General features: G+C 39.5%; 1 protein-coding gene across 3 annotated transcripts in view; it reads left to right on the top strand.

The window, feature by feature from the left end:
- The window catches only part of AKAIN1 (A-kinase anchor inhibitor 1), a 104,454-nt gene extending 90,048 nt beyond the window's left edge, over positions 1-14,406 (top strand). For all 3 annotated transcript variants that reach the window (XM_019755766.2, XM_019755768.2, XM_019755770.2), the window contains exon 2: positions 12,333-14,406. In XM_019755766.2, the coding sequence (XP_019611325.2) occupies positions 12,333-12,526 (194 nt within the window). In that variant the 3' untranslated portion in view covers positions 12,527-14,406. The remainder of the gene's footprint in view (positions 1-12,332) is intronic.
- Positions 14,407-26,699: the final 12,293 nt, after the last annotated feature.

Genomic DNA, 26,699 nt, shown 5'->3' with positions numbered 1-26,699 from the left:
ACGACTTCTGCCACACTCTCTGTGTGACTTTCGAGGGAAAGTCACTAATTGGATTCTGTCTCAATACTGGGAATACTGACCTTTTCTAAATCCCACCTTACTGGACTATAATAGGGCTAAGGTAATACAGGCAAATGGCCCATAAATTCTTAGGGGAAAAAAAATGCAATACAATAAAATAAAATTTTATCAGGAGGATCTTCCTATCATTGTTAGAAGCACAATTTTAATGGATATAAATAAGAAATTAAAACCAATTATTAATTATATAGCAATTGAGTTCCTCAGACACCTTCCACTGGTGCAGGTGAGAATGACCTGTGGAACTGTACGCTCTGAGGGGAGGGAGGAGAGTGCAGAGCTCAGGGAAGTCTGTCTGTGGAAGGCTGGCCCCCATGGGGTGGGCTGATGTCACAGGGAAGTATGACCACAGGGATGTCTGAGTGTGTGTGTGAGTGTGTGTTTTTTGGGGGGCTGTAGGTGGGTAATTATTGGAGGTGGAAAGACTGAAACACTGAATACAAATCTAGTTACATCACATTCTTGACTTCGATGTATTTTTAAAAAATATTTTAATTAAAATATAGTTTATGTACAATATCATGTTAGTTTCAGGTGTGCATCAGTTATTCAACATTTAGCTACCTGAAGAAGTGATCACCATGTTAAGTCCAATAACTATCTGACACCATATCACACTATCGCAATAACTTATTTGTTTTATACCAGGAAAATTAAACCTGTTATTCCTTTTCACCTTCCCCTCTCCTTTTAATTTTTCAAATACAGTTGATAATCAGTATTATTTTATGTTAATTTCATGTGTGAAGCACAGTCGTTATATATTTATATATATAAGAAGTGATTCCCCTAACTAGCACCCACCTGGCACGATATATAGTAATTACCATATTATCGACTATATTCCCTGTGCTTTACTTTATATCCCCATGACTATTTTGTAACTACCAATTTGTACTTCTTAATCCCTTCACATTTTTCACTTTGCCCACCAACACCCTCCCATCTATCATCCAGATAAATCTAGTACACAATAAATCTGACACCATAAATAATTATTACAATATTATTGACTATATTCCTTATGCTGTACCCTATTTGTATTTCTTAACCCCTTCTCCATTTCACCCATCCCCCCAACCACCCTCCTGTCTGACAACCATCAAAATGTTTTCTGTATCTATGAATTTGTTTCTGTTTTGTTTATTTTGTTTCCTAGATTCCACATATAAATGAAATCATATGGTATTTGTCTTTCTCTGACTTACTCCATTCAGCACAATACTCTGCTGCAGATGGCAAGACATTATTCTTTTTTATGGCTGAGTAATATACCATTGTATATATGTACTATCTCTTTACCCATTCATCTATTAATGAACACCCAGGTTGCCTGCATATCTTGGCTATTGTAAATAATGTTGCAATGAATATTTTTGTCCTTCTTTGTCACTTGTTATAGCCTTTGTTTTAAAGTCTATTTTGTCTGGTGTAAGTATTACTATACTGTCTTTTTTTCTTTTTTGATGTCTGTCTTCATGAAATATCTTTTTCCATCACTTTCAGTCTCTGTATGCCTTTCTATTTGAAGTGAGTCTCTTGTAGGCAGCATATGTAAGGGTCTTGTGTTCTTATCCATTCAATGCTCCATTCAGATTGGAGCATTTAATCCATTTACATTTAAAGTAATTGTTGATAGATATGTAGTTATTGCCATTTTATTATTCATATTTTTCTCCTTCCTCTTCTTCTCCTTTCTCTTCCTCTTCTTCTTCTTCCTCCTCTTCTTCTTCTCCTTTTCCTCCTCCTCCTCCTCCTCCTCCTCCTCCTCCTCCTCCTCCTCTTTTTGTTCTTCTTAAAGAAGTCCCTTAATATTCCTTGTAATACCGGTTTGGTGGTGATGAACTCCTTTAGCTTTTTCTTGTCTGGGAAGCTCTTTGTTTGTCCTTTGATTCTAAATGATGGCTTTCCTGGGTAGAGTAATCTTGGTTGTAGTTCCTTGCTTTTCATCACTTTGACTATTTCATGCCAGTCCCTTCTGGCCTGCAAAATCTCTGTTGAGAAATCACCTGACAGTCCTATGGGAGTTCCCTTGTAGGTAACTAACAGCTTTTCCCTTGCTTCTTTTAAGATTCTTTGTCTTTAACCTTTGGCATTTTAATGATATGTCTTGGTGTGGGCCTCTTTGGGTGCATCTTGTTTGAGACTCTCTGCACTTCCTAGGCCTGTGTGTCTACTTCCTACACCAGGTTAGGGAAGTTTTCTGTCATTATTTGTTCAAATAGGTTTTGAAATCCTTGCTGTCTCTCTTCTCTTTCTAGTACCCCAATGATGCAAATGTTGGTATGCTTGATGTCCCAGAGGTCCCTAAACTATCCTTATTTTTTTAGATGCTATTTTTCTTTTTGCTGTTCTGATTGGGTGTTTTCTGCTACCTTATCTCCTAAATCACTGATTCGATCCTCTACTTCATCTAATCTGCTGTTGATTCCCTCTAATGTATTCTGCATTTTTGACTGGTTGTATTATTTTTGACTTTTTTTTTTATGTTTTCGGTCTCCTTTTTAAGGTTTCCTATTCTTTATTGAAGTTCTCCCTGAGATCATTGAGCATCCTTATAACAAGTGTTTTAACTCTCTGTCTGGTAGATTTCTTGTCTCCATTTTATTTAGTTCTTTTTCTGGACCTTTGTCCTGTTCTTTCATTTGGGACATGTTTCTTTGTCTCCTCATTTTGTCTGCCTCCCTGTGTTTGTTTCTATGTACCAAGTAGGGCTATGCCTCCCTGTCTTGGTATACTGACCTTATATAGTAGGTGTCTAGCGGCACAGTCTCTCTGGTCACTTGTGCCAGGTGCTCCAGGTGTATCCCTTGTGTGGGTTGTGTGTGCCTTCCTGTTGTAGTTGAGCCTTGCTCACTGTTTGTATGTCAATGGGAGGAATTGACAGGATCCTATAGAACAGGATTTGCTTTAGCAGGGCTCTGGTGCTTCCCCAGTCTGCTTTTTTTGGGTGTGTCATTCTTGGAGGCTGCCAGGTGATGCTCTGGCTCAGTCCAAAGATGACCACCAGGAGTGTCAGCTCTGAGGCCACCTGGGAGGGCCCCCACCATAGGTCAAGATCAGCTGCAGCCTGTGCTGTGCCCAGGGCCACCTGGCATGAGCCACAGAGCAATGCACAAATGGCAGTCACCCCCTCTGGGCTTGTCGGTCATTGAGAGGCCAAGCCACAAACTGGGGCCAGCTGCCCCTAGTGCCAGGCTTAAGACTGCTTAGCAAGAGGTATGAGACATGCCAAAGCCAGATGTTGCTTGTTTCGGTTTGTGAATCTTTGAGAGATTTTAGGAAAGTTCAAAGCATGAACCAAAACAGACCATTTGTGTGAAAAAGCCACTGAAGCAGTTCTGGTGTATGCAAAAGTTGGGGGGGTCAGGGTCTCAGGGAATCACCAGGGTGGGGTGGATGAATGGTGTTAGCCATGTTGATGGAGACTCAAATATAGTAGCCACCTATGTCTGTATGCCAGAAGTGGGGAGAGCTCAATAAAGAAACAATGGATTTTGCCAGCACTTCTGTCTGGTAGAAAGCTGCACCTTCATCCCCTGCCCTCACGCCAGACAACTCAGTTCCTCCCCATATGTCCCTGATGCTTCTTGAGCTGCTGCTGCCCCAGCACCGGAGCTCAGAGTGAGTGAGTCCATCAGTGAGTAAGTCCATGCACAGGCCCTTTAAGAGGAATGCGTGTGACTTCAGCTGTCTTTCATCTCACTCAGCAACAATCTTTGCTGGTTTTCACAGCCAGAAATTATGGGGACATCTCTCCCCAGAACTGTAACCCTTGGCTGGGGAGCCTGGTGTGGAGCTAGGACTCCTCAATCCTCCCGGGGGAACTTCCACAGCCAAGATAACCCTCCCAAATTTTAATGGTCACATGCAGGTGTGGGACCAGCCTGTTCTGCATATTTGCCCTTTTTATCAGTTTTGAGGTGGCTTCTTCTGTTTGTCCTTATCTGTAGGGCTTTGGTTTAGCTAGACTTCAGGCAATTCTCAATGATGATTGTTCTGTAGTTTAGTTGTAATTTTGATTTGTTTGTGAGAGGAGGCAAGTATAACATTTAACTTCTCTGCCATCTCGACTGGAAGTCCCCAACTTTGATGTATTTACATTGGGCATTGAGAGTTTAAAGCTAATTAAATTGATTGATCTTTTGTGAAATACCAAAATGATCTTGTAAATGCTCGTTAGGCTAGAGGACATTTGTATCATTTAAAACTTAGCAACTGGCCACCTACAACATGTAGGTGATTTATTAATTTCAAACAAATGTAGTATGTATAAGTGAATGGCAACACTCAGGATTTATGTGCCTGCCTTCTGTTGGGCTGTAATGCACTTCTGCACACTGTATTTATTTTAAGGATATCCACTAGGATGTTCTCAAATACCCTTTCCTTTCAAATGAATGCCATTAGGAGCACCAGTTGCTTGTTATAGTGGATGAAGCCAATCCTGTGAATGCCTTCTCTGCCCACAGTGCTTGCCAAAGCAGAGGGACTTGGTGGTTTCTTCCTCCTGAGTAGATGTGTTCTTACCTCTTGAGTCAACCTCTTGGGCTACAGCTAATTGGGCCAGAATGAGCCATGGGCATTCAATCTATGGCTGGCCTAAGAGATGACTTGGCATGAAAATGCTGTTTTTCAGGGTTAATGGTGGTATCTTGAGTCTTTCAGGTTCTCAGGAATTTAAACTGAAGATATAGCAAGAGTCAGGAAGTTGCAAACAGAACTTTAGTTGAAATGCTCAGAGAGAAAGCAGAATGTAAAATTATGAAGCAGTACATGTCATGAATAAATAGAAAGAAGGGTAAGTAAATGCATGAAGTTGGGGAGATCCCAGAAGAAGGGGAGAGTTGTTAGATGGTTGCCACTTATGGAAAGTTGGAACTCTCTAATAGTAGAGAATAATGTAGATAATCTAGTTACTGGGGCTATATTAGATTATTTCAATTTCCGAATTGTAATGTGAGACTCAGCCAGATATTTCCATGATGTCTGGCTATGCCAGATGTATCCTCATAGTAACTGCATCCCCCCCCCCCAAAAAAGCTTGAGAGAGTATCTTTCCTTGTATGCCAAAAAGCCTAACACACAGTAGTATCTGTGGTTTACATATTTTTTCTTTCAGTCTTATTGAGATACTCATATATAGCGACATACATCACTATAAAAGTTTAAGGTGTACAGCTTAGTGACTTGCTTACATATATTGTGAAGTGATCACCACAGTAAGTTTAGTTAATACCCATCATCTCATGTAGATACAAGAGAAAAAAAATATTTTTCTTGTAGTGAGAACTTTTGTGAATTATTCTCTTAAAAACTTATGCTACACAGCAATGCTAACTATAGTCATCATGTTGTACATTAAATCCCCAGTACTTATCTTACAAGCAGAAGTTTGTACCTTTTGACCACCTTCATTCAATTCCCCTATTTCCTATCGCCCACCTCTGGTAACCACAAATTTTATCTTTTTATCTGACTTTTTTGTTTGCTTAGATTTCACATTTTGTGAGATCATACAGTATTTGTCTTTTTCTGCCTACTTACTTCACTTAACATAATGTCCTCAACGTTCATCCATGTTGTCTCAAATAGCAGGATTTCCTTCTTTTTATGGCTGGATAGTATTCCATTGTATATTTTATACCACATTTTCTTTATCCATTGACTTATTGATGGACACTTAGGTTGTATCCACGTCTTGGCTATTGTAAATAATACTGCAATGAACATGGGGTGTAGATACTGTTCAAGATAGTTATTTTGTTTCCTTCAGCTATACACCCAGAATGGGATTGCTGGTTCATATAGTAGTTCTATTTTTAACTTTGGGAGGGAACATCCCTACTGTTTTCCATAGTGGCTGCATCAATTTATAATCCTACCAACAGTGCATCAGGGTTCCTTTTTCTCCACATCTTCCCTGGCATTTATCTCGTCTTCCCCCCCCCCCCTTTCTTCCGCCTCCACCCCGCCCCCCCCCTCCAGTTCAAGCCATTGTTTCTCAGTCTAGTTGTATAGGACACAGCTCCCTGGTCCATGCTGGTATTATGAGCCTTGCGCTCCACTCATGCTGGCTGTTGGCCGCTCATGGAAGCCCGCGGTAGCCCACAGCAGCCCACAGCAGCCCACAGCAGCTCACGCTGGCTGCCGGCCACTCATAGTGGCACACAGCAGCCCATGGCAGTACACAGCAGCCCACAGCAGCTCACACTGGCTGCTGGCCACTCACGCTGGCCACCGGCTGTTGATGGCGGCACACTAGCCCATGGCAGCACACAGCAGTCCCATGGCAGCAGTCAGCAGCCCACACCAACCTTTGGCTGCTCATGGCAGCCCAGCTCCAGGGAGAGCCATTGTTCACAATCTTAACTGTAGAGGGCGCAGCTCACCGAGCCATATGGGAATTGAACCGGTGACCTAGGCATTAGGAGCACGGCGCTCCAACCACCTGAGCCACCAGCTGGCCCTGTCTCTTATCTTCTAAAAAGCATGAGGTGATATCTCACTGTGGTTTTGATTTACATTTCCCTAATAATCAATAATGTTGAGCACCTTTTCCTGTACCTGTTGGCCATTTGTATGTTTTCTTTGGAAAAATGTCTATTCAGGTCCTTTGCCCATTTTTCAATTGGATTATGTGTTTTTCTATTATTGAGTTATATAAGTTCTTCATATATTTTGGATAGTAAACATTTTCAAATATATGATTTACAAATAATTTCACCCATTCTTTAGGTTTCCTTTTTATTTTGCTGATCATTCCTTATTAAGTGCAGAAGCTTTTTAGTTTGATGTAGTCCCACTTGTTTATTTTTCATTTTCTTGTTTATGCTTTACATGTCATATCCAAAAAACTGTTGCTGAGACCTATGTCATGGAGCTTTTTCTTATGTTTTCTTGTAGGTGTTTTATGGTATCATGTCCTAATATTTAAGTTTTTAATCCATTTTGAGTTGATTTTTGTGAGTGGTATAAGATATGAGTTCAGTTTCATTTTTTAACACGTGATTATCCAATTTTCCCAGCACCGTTTATTGAAGAGACTGCCTTTTCTCTAGTGAGTATTCTTGGCTCTCTTGTCAAATATTAGTTAATTGTATATGCTTTTGTTTATTTCTGGGCTCTTAATTCTGTTCCATTGCTTTATACAATTAAAAATTGCTTTATACAATTAAAAATTGTTTTATTTTTCAATTACAGTTGACATGAAATATTATATTAGTTTCAGGTGTACAACATAGTGATTAGACATTTATATAACTTAAGAATTGATCACTCCAATAAATCTATTATTACCCATCTGATACCATACATAGTTACTATAATATTATTGACTATATTCCTTATGGTATATCCTACATCCCCATGACTACTGTGTAACAACTAATTTGTACTTCTGAACCCTTTCCCCGTTTTCAACCGCCCTCCAACCCTCTCTCAGCTGCCATCCATTGAAATGTTCTCTATCCATGAGTTTGTTTTGTTTTGTTCTTTAAATTACACATATAAGTGAAATCATTTGGCATTTGTCTTTCTCTGTCTGACTTACTCCACTTAGCATAGCACCCTTTAGGTACATTCATGTTATTGAAGATGGCAAGATTTCATTCTTTTTCATGTCTGAGTGATATTCCATTTTATATATGAGGTCAGACAATTATGTTCGTGAACTCATCCTAGAAAAAGTGCTACATACCTCATTGCTGAATATAACTATAGTCACCTTTGAAATACTCCCCTTGGGAAGCTATACACCAATGCCAGTGCCTAGTCCACCCTTCAAAGCAATTTTGGAACTCTTTTTCTGAAATGGCCATCAGAGCTGTCATCATATTACCCTTGATGTCCTGAATGTCATCCAAATGTCTTCCTCTCAATATTTCCTTTATCTTTGGGTAAAGAAAGAGGTCACTGGGGGCCAAATCAGATGAGTGGGAGGGTGTTCCAATACAGTTATTTGTTTACTGGCTAAAAACTCCCTCACAAACAGTGCCATGTGAGCTGGTGCATTGTCGTGATGCAAGAGCCAAGAATTGTTGGAAAAAGTTCAGGTCGTCTAACTTTTTCATGCAGTCTTTTCAGCATTTCCAAATAGTAAACTTGATCAACTATTTGTCCAGTTAGTACAAATTCATAATGAATAATCCCTCTGATATCAAAAAAAGGTTAGCAACATCGTTGCAGCAACTTCACGAACTTAATTGTCTGACCTCATATGTACCACCTCTTCTCTATACATTCCTCCATAAGTTGCCTCCATATCTTGGCCATTATAAAGGAGTTCATCAACATCAAACCAGTATTACTAGAAATGTTAGAGGGACTTGTTGAAGAAGGAGAAGGAGAAAGAGAGGGAGAGAAAAAGGGAGAGGGAGAGGGAGAAGGAGAAAAACAGATAAAAATATGAATAATAAAATGGTAATAATTACATATCTATCAACAATTACTTTAAATATAAATGGATTAAGTGCTCCATTCAAAAGATAGGGTGGCTGAATGGATAAGAACACAAGACCCTTACATATGATGCCTACAGGAGACTCACTTCAGATCGAAAGACATACAGAGACTGAAAGTAAAGTGATGGAAAGAGCTATTTCATGAAAATGTACATGAAGAAAGAAAAAAAGTTGGGATAGCAATATTTATACCAGACAAAACAGACTTTAAAACAAATGCTATATCAAGAGACAGAAAAGGATGCAGTAATCCCGCTTATGCGTATTTGTCTGATGAAACCCAAAACACAACTTCAAGGGGTCATGTGTAGTCATATGTTCATTGCAGCATTATTTACAGTACCATATTGTTTTGATTACTGTTGCTTTATAATGTCACTTGAAATCAGCAAGTGTGATGCCTCCTGCTTTATTCTTTTTTTCTCAGAATTGCTTTGGTTAGTTGAGGTCTTTTATGGCTCTATGTATAACTTTTTGTTTCGCTTTTATTTTTAAATGCTCTGAGTGGCTTTTACCCCCATCTTCACTTCTTCCTTTCTCTGTTCCAGCCACTTGCTACTCTTTTTGTCCCATACCTTCCACTGCATATAGATATTCATAACCCAGAGCAAAGTGGTAATGAGAACAGTGAGGGTTAAATCAACCTTGCAAGTCACCAAAGGGATCCTTCTGAAACAGCTTGGCACAGACTGTCTTTGACTTTTTAACCAATTTATCTTCATAATGGTTGAAAAATGACATGACAATTTACCTCAAAATATTAGGTCACAGCTAAATTTAGTACAGATTTTCTTTTCTCTCTATCTCTATTATTAAGAAATCAGCTCACTCTCATTCCTAGATTCTTCCTTCCTCCTTCCTAAGACAGAAAAATAACTGCACCACAGGGACATTTTGTAGTTAACATATATCTGGCTTGGCTAAGATACTCTTTCCAGGAGCAACCATGGATGTTTTGGGTGTTTATTTTGTCCACACACTTATGTTATCCAATGGTACACCTTGAGGATCAGGTTTGATCCGCTGCAAGTACACACTCTCCCTTTTCAATTGAGCCTTGGCCCTTGAAGTAATTTAAAAAAATCCTTAATCACTCCCTTTTGGCATAAAAGCCACCCTAGTAGGGCATATGGCTGCCCAACTTGAGACTATATTTCCTAGCTTCTTGTGTGGTTAGGTGCAGACTGTGACTCAGTTTCCCCCAGTAGAGAGTGAGCAGAATGATGTTTGCAACTTCTATGACAATTCTTTAAAGGGACATTGCTTGCCCTCCATTTTGTCTTTGATTACCTTCCAGCCCCAGATGGGATATCGTCTAATCAGTTGAAGGCTATATAGTAGGAAATGGCAGAGCAATAAGATGAAAGGAAGTAAGAGTCCTTAGATAACACTGGTGGCGCACAGTTACCTACACACTGGGGTGTCTCTGAGCTGTTATGTGAGAGAGCAATAAATATCTCTCCCGTGTGTGAGCTGCTCTAGGTTTGAGTTTCTCTGTTATAATAGTCTAATCTATACCCCAACCAACACACAATGGTGGACCTAAGTGCTCAGGAAATACACTAATTGCTGAATAGTTTTTATGTCATTTAGTTCTCTAGCAACCATCCTAAAATAGGTACTACTTGCCCATTTTACAGATGTGTAAACAGGCTTAGAGAAGCAAGGTGACTTGCCCAAGATCACATGGCTATAAGTGGCAGAAAAGACTTGAACTCAACTCTAAAGTTCTTAAAAATGCACATTCTTAATTGCTGTGCCCTTGCATCTCTTAATATTACTGTGCACTCATTTAATATAGATAATATCTAAAGTATTCTTCTCTGCCACTTTAAAGTTTCAGTCTGTTGCACACTGTAGCTCTGGACTCCTTCTCTGCTTGGTGTGGTATAGATTTCTCATTTCATCCTGCTTTTTTGGAGGGGAGGGGGACAAGTATTGTTCTTTAGTCTTGAATAGATTCATCTTGGCTTGTTTGTTAGATTGTAAATCCCTCAGGAGATGGTATTAGTGACACAAATGTTGAATAAATGACAACTATATGTCTAAAGGGATAAGAGCTGTCTGGTCTTCAGAATGACTCAGTATTCTTTTATGTGATAATGTTCTCATGGATATATAAATTCTGTTGTTAATGAATCAATCCTGGTGAAAACCACTCTTCCCTTGATTTAAAATACATTTTTATGGTACCAGCATATTTAAATGGAGGAAACATCTGAAAAGATTATTTTGAACAAGGAATGATGCCCATTCTATTTGTCACTATAAATATAAGCAGGTGGAATTTAAAATTTTCACGATTGCACTTTATTCAAATGTTAGATTCATGCTCATCCTGCTGTGTATGAGTTAGTAATAAGCTTGTTGCATAGTAAAAGAAAATTCAAAATGACACTGCCTTCAATAAGACATATTATGTTTTTCTAACATGAAAGATGCCTGGAGTTGGTCAGCCAAGGACTGATATGGTGGCTTCTTGGTCACTGGGATCTCAGGCTCCTTCTAACTTTTTTCTTTCAAATGGTTTCCATTCTAAAGGGACCCTTCTGGTTAGTAAGAGCCCCTGTAATGACAACCATTGTGTCAGAGATGTAAGCAGTAGGATGGGGAGAAAATCATGGATCTTTATCTGCCTAGTCCTTTTTAAAGACCTTTCCCAGAATTTTGACTACACAAACTTCTACCCCATTGGTCAGAACTTAACTATATGCAGTTGCATAGCTGACCAAATAAAATCATTTTGTCTTGTTTTTAACTAAGGAAGAAGGGTAGGTTGCCTTACCTTCTAATTATAAAATTCCCACTGCTCTAGATCAGGGGTTGGCAAACTATGGTGCATGGGCCAAATGTTGCCTAAAGCCTGATTTTTTTTTTTTGGTAAGTAAAGAGTTACTGGAATAAAGCCATATGCATTCACTGATATATTGTCTATAGCTGATTTCATGATATAACAGCAGAGTTGAGTGGTTGTTATAGAGATGATATGGCCCACAGCCTGAAATATTTCCTATGTGATCCTGTGTAGAAAAAATTCGCCAACCCGTTCTAGATTATGGAGGACAGATTCTGATGAATGAATGGCTTCATTTTTTGGTATACTATTATAAGAGCAGGGTTGAGTTTAATATGGATTCAGTAATAATCTATTCTTCTTCAGCCCCAGTGAATTTATATCTAGTAGGCATATGTTTGGCTGCAAACAACATAAAACCTGACTAATGGTTGATTAAACAAAAAGAAGTTTATTTATCTCACATATAAGGAAATCCAGAGTACACGGTCCAGGGCTGGTGCAGATGCTCAATGATGCCTTCAAAACTGGACTCTTTATTTCTTCCCCACTATGCCCAGAATGGCTCTCATCTCCATGTTTATTGTCAGATGGCTGCAGCACCTAAAGCATTATGTCTGCATCCCATGTAGGAAGAAGGGAAAGGTACCAAAGGCCAAAGGGGGCATGAGTCTCTCTGTTTCTAAAAATTTCCCCAGAGGCCCTCATTGGCCAAGACTATGTCTCATGACCACAGCTAGCAGCAGAGGATTCTGGAATGGTAAGAATATATAAATTGGGCACATTACTGGGGCAATTGAATAGATATTGTATTGGAAAGGGAGAAGGGGAGACAGAGAAGTATGTGCTACAGAGGGCAAATCACAATTTACTGGGCCACTCTAGCATGTTCTTACACTTTCACCTTCCCTTTCACCTTTCCTACCTGCCCCTTCCTATCACAGTTCCCGAAATTAATTTTGTTCTTTTCACCTCCCTTGCATGTTTTCGGCTAGGTGAGAAACCTGGGAATGAGCCTGAAGAGGTGAAGCTGCAGAATGCCAGCAAGCAGATTGTGCAGAATGCCATCCGGCAGGCTGTGCGTCAAGTCTCTCAGGAGAGTCGGCAGAGGGAGGAGAGCACCAGTGACAACCGGGGCACCTTCCAGCTAGGCGTGGGGGAGTTAACCAAGAAGCATGAAAAGAAGTAACACATGGATTTGGCTCTTGTCACACGCTTGGCTTCCAGCCTTCTTCTTAGTATAGGATGCGTCGCCAAAATGTTGCCAGGAAAGCAAACCAAAATGTCATCGGCACCTAGCAGTAGAATGAATTCTCACTAGCCCTTGGCCGAGAAGCACTGTTTTGAAAAAAGTGTGTTAGATGATCTTGTTTATATTAATGCAGTGCCTCTGAAACATAGTGGGGCCAAATATGACACTATAATTGCAAAAGTAGTTTTGCAGCACAATTTATTTTTAAAGTTCTTTTTAAGAAAAACAATTCTGTCTTCTTCTGCCTTTTATGTATTCTTTCTGTGAATTTAACCAGCAGTCCTTTTTGCTGAAATATTGAGTGCAGCACTGTGTTCATTGGATTTTTAAAAGACTTGCTGGAAAGGGGAAGGGATGATGTTTCAGTCACCTTCAGATATGGAATTGAAGGCTCTTCTAAAGTGAGTTCAGGTCCAAGAACCAATTCAGCCAACGCGAATTCTAAGACTGAGTGCCTCAGGATCTTAGCAACGCATATATTTACATTACTTTTAAAAAAGGAGTTTAGCATTTCAAGAACTCAGTCTTTTAGTCTCATTTATTTGATAGTTGGTGTTTACTCTCTGTGCAGAAATCCTTTAGAAATATTATGGATTTCTTTATTCATCTCAAAATTAAAATAAGTCAAGTACATCTATATGCATGAGTTGAAATGACTCAGTTCTTTGGCAGCCTCATGAAGAGCAACTTAAATTATAGATTCCTTCCTGGAGATATGCTAGGGTCTGATTCTGGGGTGCAGTGTCCTTGAAAGGAGCTCTGGGGCCTTATAAATGCTGTGTTGCCATCAGCCTATTTATTTGCACTAGTACCTTGCTACTAAGAACTTCTCTTTTACCCATCAATGAATAAGAATTATTTTTTGAGATTATGAAAATCAGACATATCAGGAATGAAAAATACTTAAAATGAGAAAAACATTTTTTCTAAATCCCTCTGAAGCATGAAAATACAGTGGGAACAAAAAAGTGACAGTGTTGTGAATGTAGTTACAGAGATATATGCGTTTGTATAAATAAAGCCATCTCTATTGCAACAGGATGACTTCTGCTTCATTCCCATGTGGATAATGCACATCTCTCTGGAGTCCTTTGAGTTTCATTTCCTGGGCTTCACAAAAGTTATTGAGTTGGTGCTATTGGGAACTGGGGAAGAATTCACCTTTGTTAAAAACCTTTTGGCTTCAGAGTATCAATGTCTACATTTGATAGTTTTTTAAAAAGCCAAGTATTTACATATAAAGTATGACTGGTATTAAGATATACTTGGAAAATTCCAATATGTTACACTGGATACTATAGTTACAATGGATACTACTGATAATAGTAAATGAATGAAAATGATCTCTTATCAGCTCTGCTAGACAATCTCATGCAATGCAAAGATGGAATAAATTCACAGGGAGAATGGCTGTGGGAGGGAGCAGAAGGCTTAAAATTTAAATATGGTTTATTTTTAAATGTTTCAACAGAACTCGTGGCAATTGAAGAATGATTTTAAGTTGACCTGAAGGCATATGGTTGATGGGATATAATTGCACAGAGTAGATAGTGCGAATGAAGGTATTAAGAGAAATCATATAAATAAAATATAAAAATATGAACCCAATGTTTGTAGATTACTTAATCTGGCACTATGTCTACTAAGATATCTGGACATAACCAACCTTGGATCTTGCAGTCATAAGGCAGAAACACATTAACATGCTACCTTTCCTCTCTTGTGTGTCTGTGCTAATACATTGGAGATCTTTGGGAACATCTGATTAACCTCTGTATCTAAATGTTATTTGTAAATAAAATATATCCAACTTTGAAGTATGTTGTCATTTTAAGCAAAGTTTTCTACATCCTACTGTTATAGTTCATTTTACATGTGGACCTGACTGTCATATGGCACCACGAGGCATCCCAGGGCTGTTTTCCAAATCCCTAGACATCATGACCCAGTAAAGTACTTGTTTAATGGGCCTTCACTGTAACTGTCTGAGGAAAGCTATGGCATGATAGTTCCTGAGACTTGGACAGAAAAGGATGTGTGCTAAGAAGTGGCCTTTTGATCTCAGGAAGTAACGATTAATGGATCTGGAAAGTTGAGTATCTTTCATGATCTTTCTGAGATGGAAAGTCTACAGTGAGAAACAGGTATGGATAAATTCTTGGAAAGAGACAAGCAAATTAAGAAGCCCCTGCACTCAAGGTAGGTACCACATTGGCAGAATCCTAAGAAAGCTCTGCCATAAAAATGAGTGCATCTGCTAAACGTTTACTTGCATCTCAGTATAAAGTTATTGGACGTAGGATCAAGGGCTTCCACTGGTTATTATCATAAACCAGCACACAGCTTTTGGTTTTAGGAATTAGTGGGAACAACTTATTTAATGTCCTTTAGCTTCCTAATTTATGACATGGTAAAGCCTCCATGGGCCTCCTATGTCTGTGTTCAGTTGTCCATCTTTCACTTTGCTTGTCTCTGCGGTAGAACTAAAGAAATATCCTTTTATTTTAATTTGCTTTTCTGTAATCATCTATCCAGAGTCAACAGTATTGTAAATACACACAAAACAGCTTACTGCTTCCTGGGCTTCATTCCTTTTTTTTTTTTTTTTCCTTTTTTCTCTTTTTTAGCTGCTTAGTCTTCCCTTATGGTGTGATTTCAGGTTATAAATAAATGAATCAATCATTTTTAAAACATCATTGAAGTTATGCCATTTGAGTTATTTTCAAGATTTTAAGGGAAAAAAATACAAAAAAGAGGGAATTTTTAATTTATCCACTGTAACAACTATTCTAATAAAATACAATAGAGAATGAAGTCTGAAAAATCTGGTAACTAGTTTAGCCATTTTACTACCCAAATAGTTGTAAAGACTAAACATTTGAGCAAATGGTTCAGTCCATGTAAGGAGAAAGTAGAAACTACAATAATAATATTGTCTCTCTCGAGGTTGAGAAAGTTTTCTGAAATATATTACTACACATGACCTCATTCGTCTCATTGCTGCTACCTCACAATAAGGTGTAGCCAGGAAGATCTTATTCTCCTTTGCAGATGAAGTCACACTGAGTGACAGAGTGGATAAGTATATTCAAAATGGTAAAAAACCAGTATTATTGGACACAAGAATCCATGAATCACTGATCTTGAACTTTGTGAGCATTTAAATTAGCTAGAGAGTTTAAGAAAATAAATTCTAGGAATATATTAAGATGGAAGAATAAAATTGCCTTACAGAATACCTTTTTGAGTAAGAAATTTAACAAAAATAGTAAAGGGCCAACAAAAATACAATGATACCTTGGTTTTCTAACATAATCCATTCCGGAAGACCGTTCGAGTTCTGAAGCGTGTGAAAACCAAGGCATGGTTTCCCCATAGAAAGTAATGCAAAATGGATTAATTTGTTCCAGACCTTTAAAATCAACCCCTAAAACTGCAAATTTCGCATGAATTTTACTATCATTAGTTTCATTTTACTAATGATACCATAGATCCATAAAATTTACGGCGTTTGTAAACCGAAATGTTCGTCAACTAAGATGTTGGAAAACCGAGGTACCACTGTAATCATCATCAATAGAAAAAGCTCAATCCATTACCCTCACAAAGTGGGTACTAAGGAAAGAAACAGGAAACTACAGAGGGAACAAAATGGAAGATTACAACACAGCATGGCATGCTCAACTTTTCTTTCCTCTATTCAGAAGCCACTGTGGGAAGTCCACAGAATTTTGACCCAGGTGTGGAGAAAGATGAATGGGTGGGTGACTTTATCATTTGTCTTCTGGCTACAGTATAATGGAAATGGCTATTGGGAAGAAATAGGTGCAATAGGAAAAGGACTTCTAGAAGTGACAGCCTCATTTTACAGAAATGAAAAAAGAAATTAGAGAGAAAGGAAAGCAAGCACATATTAAAAAATCCCCTCATCGTATTTTAGGAAAATAGATACAAAATGCTCAACAGTAGTACTTCCAGAATAAAAGAAAATTTCTTGAAACTTCTAGGCTGAGAGCAATTCATTTACAAAGGTAAAACTTCAGGCTGGCATCAGATTATTTCATAGCAACACCCAATACGCTAACATAAGGAAGAAAAGATTATAAAGTAGCTCTGAAGGAAGGAAAGTGTGAAATAAGGGTATTATTCCCAGTCAAGGTGTCACCTAAGAATAAAGGCAAGCATAAAAAAATATCTTAAGGGTTACCAGTACTCAAGGGCTCTTCTTGAAAAAACTGCTTGACCATGAACTTCAGCACACTTGAAGATAAATCAAAATAAACACTCTAGAAATGCGGGAGCTGCAGCAAAAGGACTGATGAGGAGCAGTGTCTTCACTTAAATATAAAGAATACTACATAATTGTGAAAATTAGGCTAAAGGAAAGAATGTAAATTGTTATATGCTGAGAATATAAAAATATAACTACCAAAATATAACTAACAAAAATGAGGAGGTGGAGCAAGGGAAATGAAAAATGGTAATGACTTCATCTGTTAGAGAAAAGAGAAATTGTATGATCTTAAGATGAATGACCTAGTTAAAAAACCCCAAGGATACTAATCTCTTAATCGATTTCATGATTCCTTTTTATAACCTTAGGGGAGTATTTTAGAAAATAATATGATAAAAAATATTTATTTAAAGTTTAGCAATTCCTTTAGTTTCCATTTAGTTTTTTTCTTTCATTTAATTAAAAATAAATTAAGTGACATTACCAATATACAGTTTATACATTGGTAATATATACAAAATACCTTGGTATCATACATGACCACTATTCACCTATTCTTCTGCTGAAGCCGACCAGGAAGACTTGCAGCATGTGAAGACCTCTGGTGGTCTTCCCATTGAGAAAAAGAATTCCTTTGATCATTAGGCTTGGGCCACAAAGGGTCCATAGTCCAAGTAGTAAGTGAAGAAAAGAATAGCTTTATTGCTATAGTGCTTTTCAATTTTTAAAGCAAGTTACTATTGTTCAGTCACTCCTCTCTTAGTTGATTTCTACTTCACCAATTAATCAATGCTTTCCCCACATGCTTGACCCTGGTTTCTAAGAATTGACTCTCTTGCATGCCCTTGCACTAAGGAGTTATATGCTATGTGCCTTCAGCATTTGCCACTCCCCTGTACACTGATGCCTTCTTAATGCAAATAGCTGTCATTTTTGCCTGTGGGCTTTTTCTACCTACAGCTGTGTGCTCAGCTCACATAAAGGGCAGGCTGGAAACACCAGGTCGCTGAGGCCCCAGGATCAGCCTGCTAATGATGGATGGGAGCTGGTGCATAAGTACCCCAGCCTCCTCGGCTGTCAGGTGGGCCATCGCTGAGACGTAGTCTACAGTCTCCTAATGGTAACCAGCCTGGTGAGTGTGCACAGCCCTTTCCTTCTCTTCCTCACTTTACCATCTTCCCACCGGTGCTTCCTAAGGTGAGCTCCCAAATGAACTACTTTCACTCAAATCCTGTCTCAGGGTCTACTTCTCAGGGAACCAAACTTAAGACAGTGGTATTACAGTTGTTTCTTATCAAAGAAAACTGAAGTTACTTAATGACTGTGTTTTTTCGCAAGAAAATTGGATCAGCCCTTTCTGCAGAGGAAATTTGCCCCAGCCAGGTAATGAGCAGTAGCAGGCGTTTTTCAAAACAAATCCCTGAAGTAATAGACTGTGAGTTGGTTAAGAAATCAGATGTGTTGTGTGTTTTAATTTTATTATGGATATGTTAGTTGTCTTGAGATTGATTTTTCTCAGTTTTGTTTTCTAAGCTGGCTAATTTATAACCACCGGATCTTCATAAATATCAAATAAACAGGCATCCGAGGCTGCTCTGTTAACTGAAAGTGGTTGAGAGCCTATTGTCAGGCCATATAACTCATGAATCTGAAGAACGGAGATTTAACTAACAGGGAACAAATATCAAGTGCAATAATTTTAGCAGTGACCTCCCTACTGAAATTGAGTCTTTTTTGGCAAGTCTTGGGAGTCATCATTTTAAATTTATTTATCATTTTACTTATGCTTTACAATTAAAGGTTGCTTTTTGAAAACTGGGGAAACAAATTCATGCAGGGTTATAATTTGCTTCTAGTTTTTTAAAAGTTCAAAGTTTATGGAAAAGGCAGTGTTGTGGAGTCAGGAGAGTACTACCCTGTCAGCTAGGTGAGCTAAGTTCCAGCTCCAGATGCAATCACTAAAAACACCCCATGGCAGTCCTTCACAACATTTATCACAATATGCAATTGTATATTTAATTATTAGGTGATTTGTTTAAGTTCTATTTCTACAGCAAAATCATAGGCTTATGAAAGCGGGTAATGTGTCTGTCTTGTTTAATCTGCATCGTAATATGTTCTTAGCAAAGAGCAAGGACCCAGTCATTACTTGTTGAACCAATAAATTACCTGCATGACATTAACAAGCTTCTTAATTTTTCTGAACCTTGGTTTCCTCACCTATACAAGAAGTTGGCTGAAGTGAGCACTAAGCTTCTTTCTAGTTCTAAAATGAAATGATTCTATTTTGTTGTATTTTTATTAAGGTTTCACATAAGCATACCGCTTGATGAATTTTTCTATATGTATATAGCCAAGTGAGTGCCATCAGATTGAAATAGAACATTCCCAGCTCCCCAGCACATTTCCTTATGCCCCTGACAGTTGATACCTTCCCAAAGTTAACTACCATTCTGACCTATATAATCATAGGTTCATTTCCCTCAATTTTTAATCTACATATAAATGTCATCATGCAGTATATACTTTTTTTTGTTAACATTTTATCTGTGAGATTCACTCATGTTGGTGCAAATAGTAGTAATTTGTTCTTTTATTTGCTGTGTATTATATTGTATAAATATACCTACTTACTTATCAATTCTGCTAAGGTTTCCCCTCAGTTTTGGCTATTACAAACAAAGCTGCTCTAAATATTCTTGTACATATCTTTGAGTAGGCATATGCCATCTTCCTTGGGTAAATACCCAGGAGTAGAATTGCTGGGTCACCATGTACACATATTTACCTTACTAGATTCTGCTAAAGAGGACTACAATGGGTTAGTGCTGATTTATCCTTCTCCCAGTAATATATGAGAGTTCTAATTACTTCATATGTTTGAGGCAGACCCCATCCCTCTAAAAGGACTTTGTTTGTTAAGCATCATGACGGTATGGGAAATTTTACTTTGTCTTTCAAATTTGTTGGTTCCCCAAACTCCTACTTGTAATGATAGAGTTCAGTAAGAGCCCTTGGGGGGTGGGGCAGGTGTGGGAAAACTGGCCTCATTTGGGGTAACAGTCCATCTGACTGTTAAAATCCTTGCTGATTTCATTTCCCTCTAGTCCTCACACAGAATCAGCCAGACTCCACTCCCCTCCCCCTCATAAGGAAACAGTTGGTGATAGGCCGCTCACCCTGGAAAGACTTCCCTTAATCTGGAATTTCAGTTCATCTAACTCCCATTGCAACCTCGCCACTCTGCTTTATTTAAAATATGTTTTTAAATAATTTATTCACTTTTAAAAATTTACTTTTTATTAAAGTATAGTTGACATACAATATTATATTAGTTTCAGGTGTACAACATGGTTATTTGACATTTATATTCCTTATGATGTAATCACCACAATAAGTTTACTAAGAATTTGTCAACATACAAAGTTATTATGATAAGATTGACTATTTTCTCTATGCTGCACATTACATCCCTGTGACTTACTTTGTATTTTAAAAATAACTGGAGGGTTGTTATCTTTTATTCTCCTTTACCTTTTTCACCCTCCCTCCCCCGGCAATCGTCAGTTTGTTCTCTGTATCTGTGAGTCAGTTTCTGTTTTATTTGTTCATTTGTTTTGTTTTGTTTTTGATTCCATATATAAGTGAAATGATATGGCATTTATCTTTCCCTGTCTGACTTATTTCACTGAGCATAACACCCTCTAGGTCCGTTTGTTGCAAATGGCAAGATTTCATTCTTTTTTATGGTCAAGTAATATTCCATTATATATATATATATATATCTTTTCGAATGAGTGTTTACGTTTTCTTTGGATACATATCCAGACGTGGAATTGATGGGTCTTACGGTAGTTCTATTCTTAATTTTTTGAGGAACCTCCATACTCTTTTTCATAGTGGCTGCACGAATTTAGAATGCCACCAATAGTGCACAAGTGTTCCCTTTGCTCAACAGCCTTGCCAATACTTGTTATTTGTTGACTTTTTGACAATAGCCATTCTGACAGGTATGAGGTAATATCTCATTGTGGTTTTAATTTGCATTTCCCTTATGATTAGTGATGTTGAGCATCTTTTCAAATAGTTGTTGGCCATCTCTTTTGAGAAATGTCTGTTCAGGTCCTCTGCTCATTTGTAAGTTGGATTTTTTTTTTTTTTTTCTGTTGAGTTGTATCTCTTTATCTAGTTGCTGCAGTGGGAGCATTGGGCTATCTCCTTCCCAGAAGCAGAAATCCTCTGATTCTATGAATTATTAATCCCAACATGTTTGTACCAGTAACATCATATGTATTACAGATCACATTTATGATATTGGGATCAAATATAAGGATGAAAACCAAATTTTCACTTTGATATGTTTTAGAATCACAACATTAGAAGTGACATTGAATAACTACTGACTCAGCTGATGTATTTTCTGATAAGCAATGCTTTGCAGTGAGGAAATTTTGATAGGATTATAGTTACTCAAGATTTTGCTTGAGGTGGGTAATAAAGGAATCCAGTGCTATTAAATAACAACTCTTTTCATCTCTTGTCTTTTTTGTCCAACATTCTGTAAATCCTGTTGCGTCCCTCTACAATAACATCTTCCCTGTCTCCTCTAAGCTTCTGCTTCACCATCATGCCTTAACTGTTTTTAATCTATAAAAGGAGAAGAGGTGTGTGTGTGTGTGTGTGTGTGTGTGTGTGTGTGTGTTTGAAAGAGAGAAAGAGAGAGAGAAAGAGAGAGAGTAAAAGAGAGAAAGAAGACTAAAATGAACCAGGAAAGGGGTAAGCTTTATATTCAGTGTAGAAATGTGCATGCCCACATGTACATAAATGTGTGCAGGTGTATGCTTATGTGTATTAGGGTGGATTTGTGTCACAAGTCCACACATGTATCTTTAGGATAAAATTAAGACAAATTTTTTGGTCTTGGTTCTAAATCAAAAGTAGTCCTATTTTATAACAACAATTCACATAAGTATTAAACAAATAATTTGCATAAGAAGTAGGTACATAGACTTTCACTGTTTTCAGAGACTGAAACTCTGTGGTATCAGGACATTTAGAAGTGGTCCGAAGACATATGACCTCCTGATTTCCTGAAAACTTGACAGCCAAACTTCCAAAGAGAATTCTTTCATTTGAATTGAATGATGAACTCAGAGTCTTGCTATTGTTTTGGAAAAACAAAACAAAGCATAACAAAAACCCTACAGAACAAAAATACTCATCATCTTTGTAAAATAGTTTTCCTTTTGGAGTAGCATAATATCCTAACTTGTCTCAAATAACTTATTTTTATTTTTATTAAATTAAAAGTTTATTGAAAATTAGAGTTCATATTGAAATAATATAATTATTCAACTACTAGAAATCACTCTTCTGCTGATATTTGTTCAAAAGTAATTAGATTTGTGACCTTCAGCAAATGAGTTTGTCTTTCTGAGAGCGAGAATCATTATACCAGTTCCACTTATTATTAGTCATGTTGGTATGTGGTCAGTGTCCGAATGTCAGTGTCATTAAATTCAGTCCCTTGGGGGATCACAAGAACTAAATGAATGGAAAGCTCTTGAGGCACATCGTCCCTAATACTCGCTGGACAACAGCGCCAAAACTGCTATGTGGTTTCTTAACCTGGTGACACAGGCAGGATAAAACTTTTTACCTAGAGCAGTATTATGCCTATCTTGCTGTGTACCTGTTTTTTGTGGTTTCCCCCCGCCCCCCAAGTCATCCTTTGTACTTTCTTGGCATCCAAGGATAGGGATAATCCTTGGCAAGGTCCTTTCATATGTGCATGAGAAGATATGAACCATCAAAAGGCTGATGCAAGCAGAAAAGAATTCCAAGTAAATAATTTTTTTCTCCAATCCAGTGCTGTTTATACTACCTATAAAAGCTACACCCAGTCTCTTAGAAGCTATATCCCATGGTTAATTGTCTGGTGTTGTCACACAGCAGCCTACCCGTCTGTCCCCTTGTACCTGCCCCTAAAGAAAGGAGCATCTGTGAGACTAATCCTTTCAGGGACTTTGCTTCACCTTTGTGCTTACACCTTATGTCTCCCTGTTTGGCCCCAGGGGATGGCTGGCCAGCCAATGAGGGGTAAAATTCCCCACAGAGGGAGCAACCCAAGCCAGGTGTAGCCACGTGGGTGGGGACCAACAGGAGAACTGACAGGGTTGCTAGAGGTGGGCATAGACCCCCACCTTGCCCTGGTTAAGGAGAGCTTCTGCCTTTGTGGCTGTATTCCTTCCCACAACCTGCTTGGGAAGAGGTTCAACGATGTGATAACATCAGTTCTCCATCTAATCATATCAGTAAGTTTCAGCATATAGGTTTTGTCCCTTGGGGAGGTACATCCTGAAACTGACAGTTCCGCTGCTTACAGGCAAGGGTAATTAGTTTGAATCAGTTTCCTAGTGTAATGTGTGACATTCACAGACCATGGCAAAAACAGTGTTACTTTCTTGTGTGTGCATCAATAAAAGCCACAAGGCGCCCTATTTGGGGCTCTCAGTCCTTTGAGGCTGTGAGACCCTTGTCCCCCTGTTTCATAACTTTCTTGATTTCTATTTCTTTCTTAACCCTTCGCCGCCCCTTCTCCTTCGCTCACTGCCTGTGTTGTGCTAGATGCGACAGTCTGGTTATGTTTCTATGAAGATTTCCTTTTGTCCTTGACACACAAGAAAACAATTCTCTAAAGAATTCTCTACAGGTGAAGTGAAAGTAAGTCCCTTGCGCTCCCTCTATAGGGAAAAGTGCACTAAAGTCTCTATAGGGAAAAGAGCGCTATTAACGTTACTTCAGATAATTAGTTAAGGAAAATGTATGAATGTTAGAAAAGTTCAAAGTATCACACAAATTCATTCAGTTAAGAACCTATGATACCAGGCACTGTGTGAAAATCCTAGTTTGTAAGATAATTTTAAGGTGTTGGAAAGGGAAGGGAGGTAAAATATTATTTACGTAAATGCGTAATATATAAAGTAGAAGCTAACAAGAATTTACAGTGGGGAAAAGGCAGCTATTCAATAAATGGTGCTGGGAAACCTGGACAAACACATGCAAAAAAATGAAGCTGGACCACCTACTTACACCATATACAAGAATAAATTCAAAATGGATTAAAGACTTAAATGTAAGATCTGAAACCATGAAACTCCTAGAAGAAAACATAGGAAGAAAGTTTACAGACATTACCTAGAGTAAGATTTTTACTGATATATCCCCTTAGGCAGGGAAGTAAGAGAAAAAATAAACATGTGGGATTACATCAAACTAAAAAGTTCTTTCACAGCAAAGGAAACCATCAATAAAACAAAAAGGGATCCCACTGAATGGGAGAACATATTTTCCAGTGATATATCCAATAAGGGGTTAATATCCCAAATTTATTAAAAACTCACTCAATTCAACTCCAAAAAAACAAACAACCCAAGACATTTTTCTAAAAAGGACATACAGATGGCAAACAGACATATGAAAAAATGCTCAACCTCACTAATCATTAGAGAAATGCAAATAAAAACCCACAATGAGATACCACCTCACCCCAGTCAAAATGGCTATCATCAATAAATCAACAAAGAAGTGCTGGCGCGGATGTGGAGAAAAGGGAACCCTTGTGCACTGTTGGTGGGATTGCAGATTGGTGTAGCCTCTATGGAAAACAATAAGGAGGTATCTCAAAAAACTGAAAATGGACCTTCTGACCCAGCAATTCCATTCCTAGGTATTTATCCAGAGAAATCCAAAACTCTAATTCAAAAAAAAAATTATGCACCCTTATGTTTATTGCAGCACTGTGGGGGCAGAGCCCCAGAGAGTAGTTTACAGGCTCTCGGCCTCACGTGGAGGAGTGCTGGCTCGGGTGGTGGATGGCCATCAGCTGTGGCTGATTGGCCGTTGACTGTGGCCGGTTGGCCAATTAGCCACTAATATAACTGCTGTGGCTACGCTAGCAGAGGAGAAGGAGAAGAGGGAGAGAGAATGGGGGCTAGCAAGAAGATGGCGGCTGGGCTGGCAAGTGTGGATGGCGGTTTGCGGACAGAGTGGATCCAGCCTCCAGTGAGAGTATAGTGCCGCCAGAGAGAATATAGTGGTATGACTCCCCTACCTATGGCTCTGTGGGTGTTCCTTTTTGGCCTCACCATATCCTGCGTTATGTGGGGAGCGGGACCAGAGACCCCGCTGGGTCTCCCGCAGGACAAATGGCGCAGCGAGCAGGGTATGGTGCCGGCCAAAGCTCTCCGAAGGGCGGTGGAGCAGTTTGTGTGTATGAACACTCAGTCTCTGGAGGACCAGGAGGAGCAGCTGCCGGAGAGCTGGACCCCCGTGGAGGGGTGGGAGGACGTGGACGTTTCTCCCACCAGCACAGGAAAAGCCATGCAGCTGCTGCCGAGATGGAGCCCCGTGGAGAGGTGGAAAGATGTGGACGGTTCCCCAACCAGCACAGGCCGGAGAAAGCGAAGGTCGTTGCAGCCCTGTGGGCCGGGAAGTTCCTGCTCAGGCAGCCCCGATGCAGGACTTATAGTCCCAGGAGGTAACACTGGCTGAGTCCTCCATGGGAGATAAGGGTGAGGTCAAGGTCATCCCTCACCCCCAGGACAGCCCTGGCAAATGACTATGGACTATGGGGAATTGCCTTCCATCCCTAATTTAATGGACCGCTTGACTGTTTGTTTGGGAACTGTTGTTAGTGGAACTGGGGGATATTTGCTTTTGTCTCTTGACTGGCCGCCAGTGAGAATATGTAAGCACCTTGATTGTGAGTCGCTGTTGTTCCAGCAGGGTACCCTGAGAGGCACAGAGAGAGTGGCAGTGCCCTGAGAGCCCTGGCTGTGTCCAGGAAGTGTGGCTGTGTCCACAGAGAGTGGCAGTGCCCTGAGAAATCCTAGCTGTGCCCGGGGAAACTAGTGGTACCCTAAGAAGTCCAGGAAGTCTGGCCGTGCCCAGAAGCACTGGTGGTGCCCTGAGAAACCCTGGCTGTGCCCAGAGAGCCTAGTTGTGTCCAGGATATTGCGTTCACCCCCAGGCTCCTCGCACAGGGCCCTTCGCGGAAGATGCTTGTCGCGTAGATTGTGAGGCGAGAGCCTGTAGGGGTGGAGTGTGGTGGCAGAGCCCCAGAGAGTAGTTTACAGGCTCTCGGCCTCACGTGGAGGAGTGCTGGCTCGGGTGGTGGATGGCCATCAGCTGTGGCTGATTGGCCGTTGGCTGTGGCTGGTTGGCCAATTAGCCACTAATATAACTGCTGTGGCTACGCTAGCAGAGGAGAAGGAGAAGAAGGAGAATGGGGGCTAGCAAGAAGATGGCGGCTGGGCTGGCAAGTGTGGATGGCGGTTTGCGGACAGAGTGGATCCAGCCTCCAGTGAGAGTGTAGTGCCGCCAGAGAGAATATAGTGGTATGACTCCCCTACCTATGGCTCTGTGGGTGTTCCTTTTTGGCCTCACCATATCCTGCGTTCTTGTATGGGGAGCGGGAGCAGAGACCCTGCCGGGTCTCCCGCAGGACAAGCACTATTAACAATAGCCAAGACATGGGAAGAACTGAAATGCCCATCAGTAGGCGACTGAATTAAGAAACTGTGGTACATTTATACAATGGAGTATTACACAGCCATAAAGAAGCATGAAATCTTACCATTTGCAACAACATGGATGGACCTAGAAACATTATGCTAAGTGAAATAAGTCAGACAGAGAAAGACAAATTCCATATGATCTCACTTACGTGTGGAATCTAAAGAAAAGAATAAATGAATGAACTAATCAGAAACAATCTCAGAGACAGAGGAAAAACTGAGGGTTGCTAGATGGGGGGGGTTGGGGATTGTGACGGGCCAGCCGCCACAAGTCGATCGGTTCCCGAATGGGGGAGTG

The sequence above is a fragment of the Rhinolophus sinicus genome, linkage group LG09 (genome assembly GCF_036562045.2).
Source record: "Rhinolophus sinicus isolate RSC01 linkage group LG09, ASM3656204v1, whole genome shotgun sequence".
Taxonomy (NCBI): domain Eukaryota; kingdom Metazoa; phylum Chordata; class Mammalia; order Chiroptera; family Rhinolophidae; genus Rhinolophus; species Rhinolophus sinicus.
The sequence above is the reverse complement of the archived record's forward strand: the minus strand, read 5'-3'. Positions and strand labels throughout refer to the sequence as shown.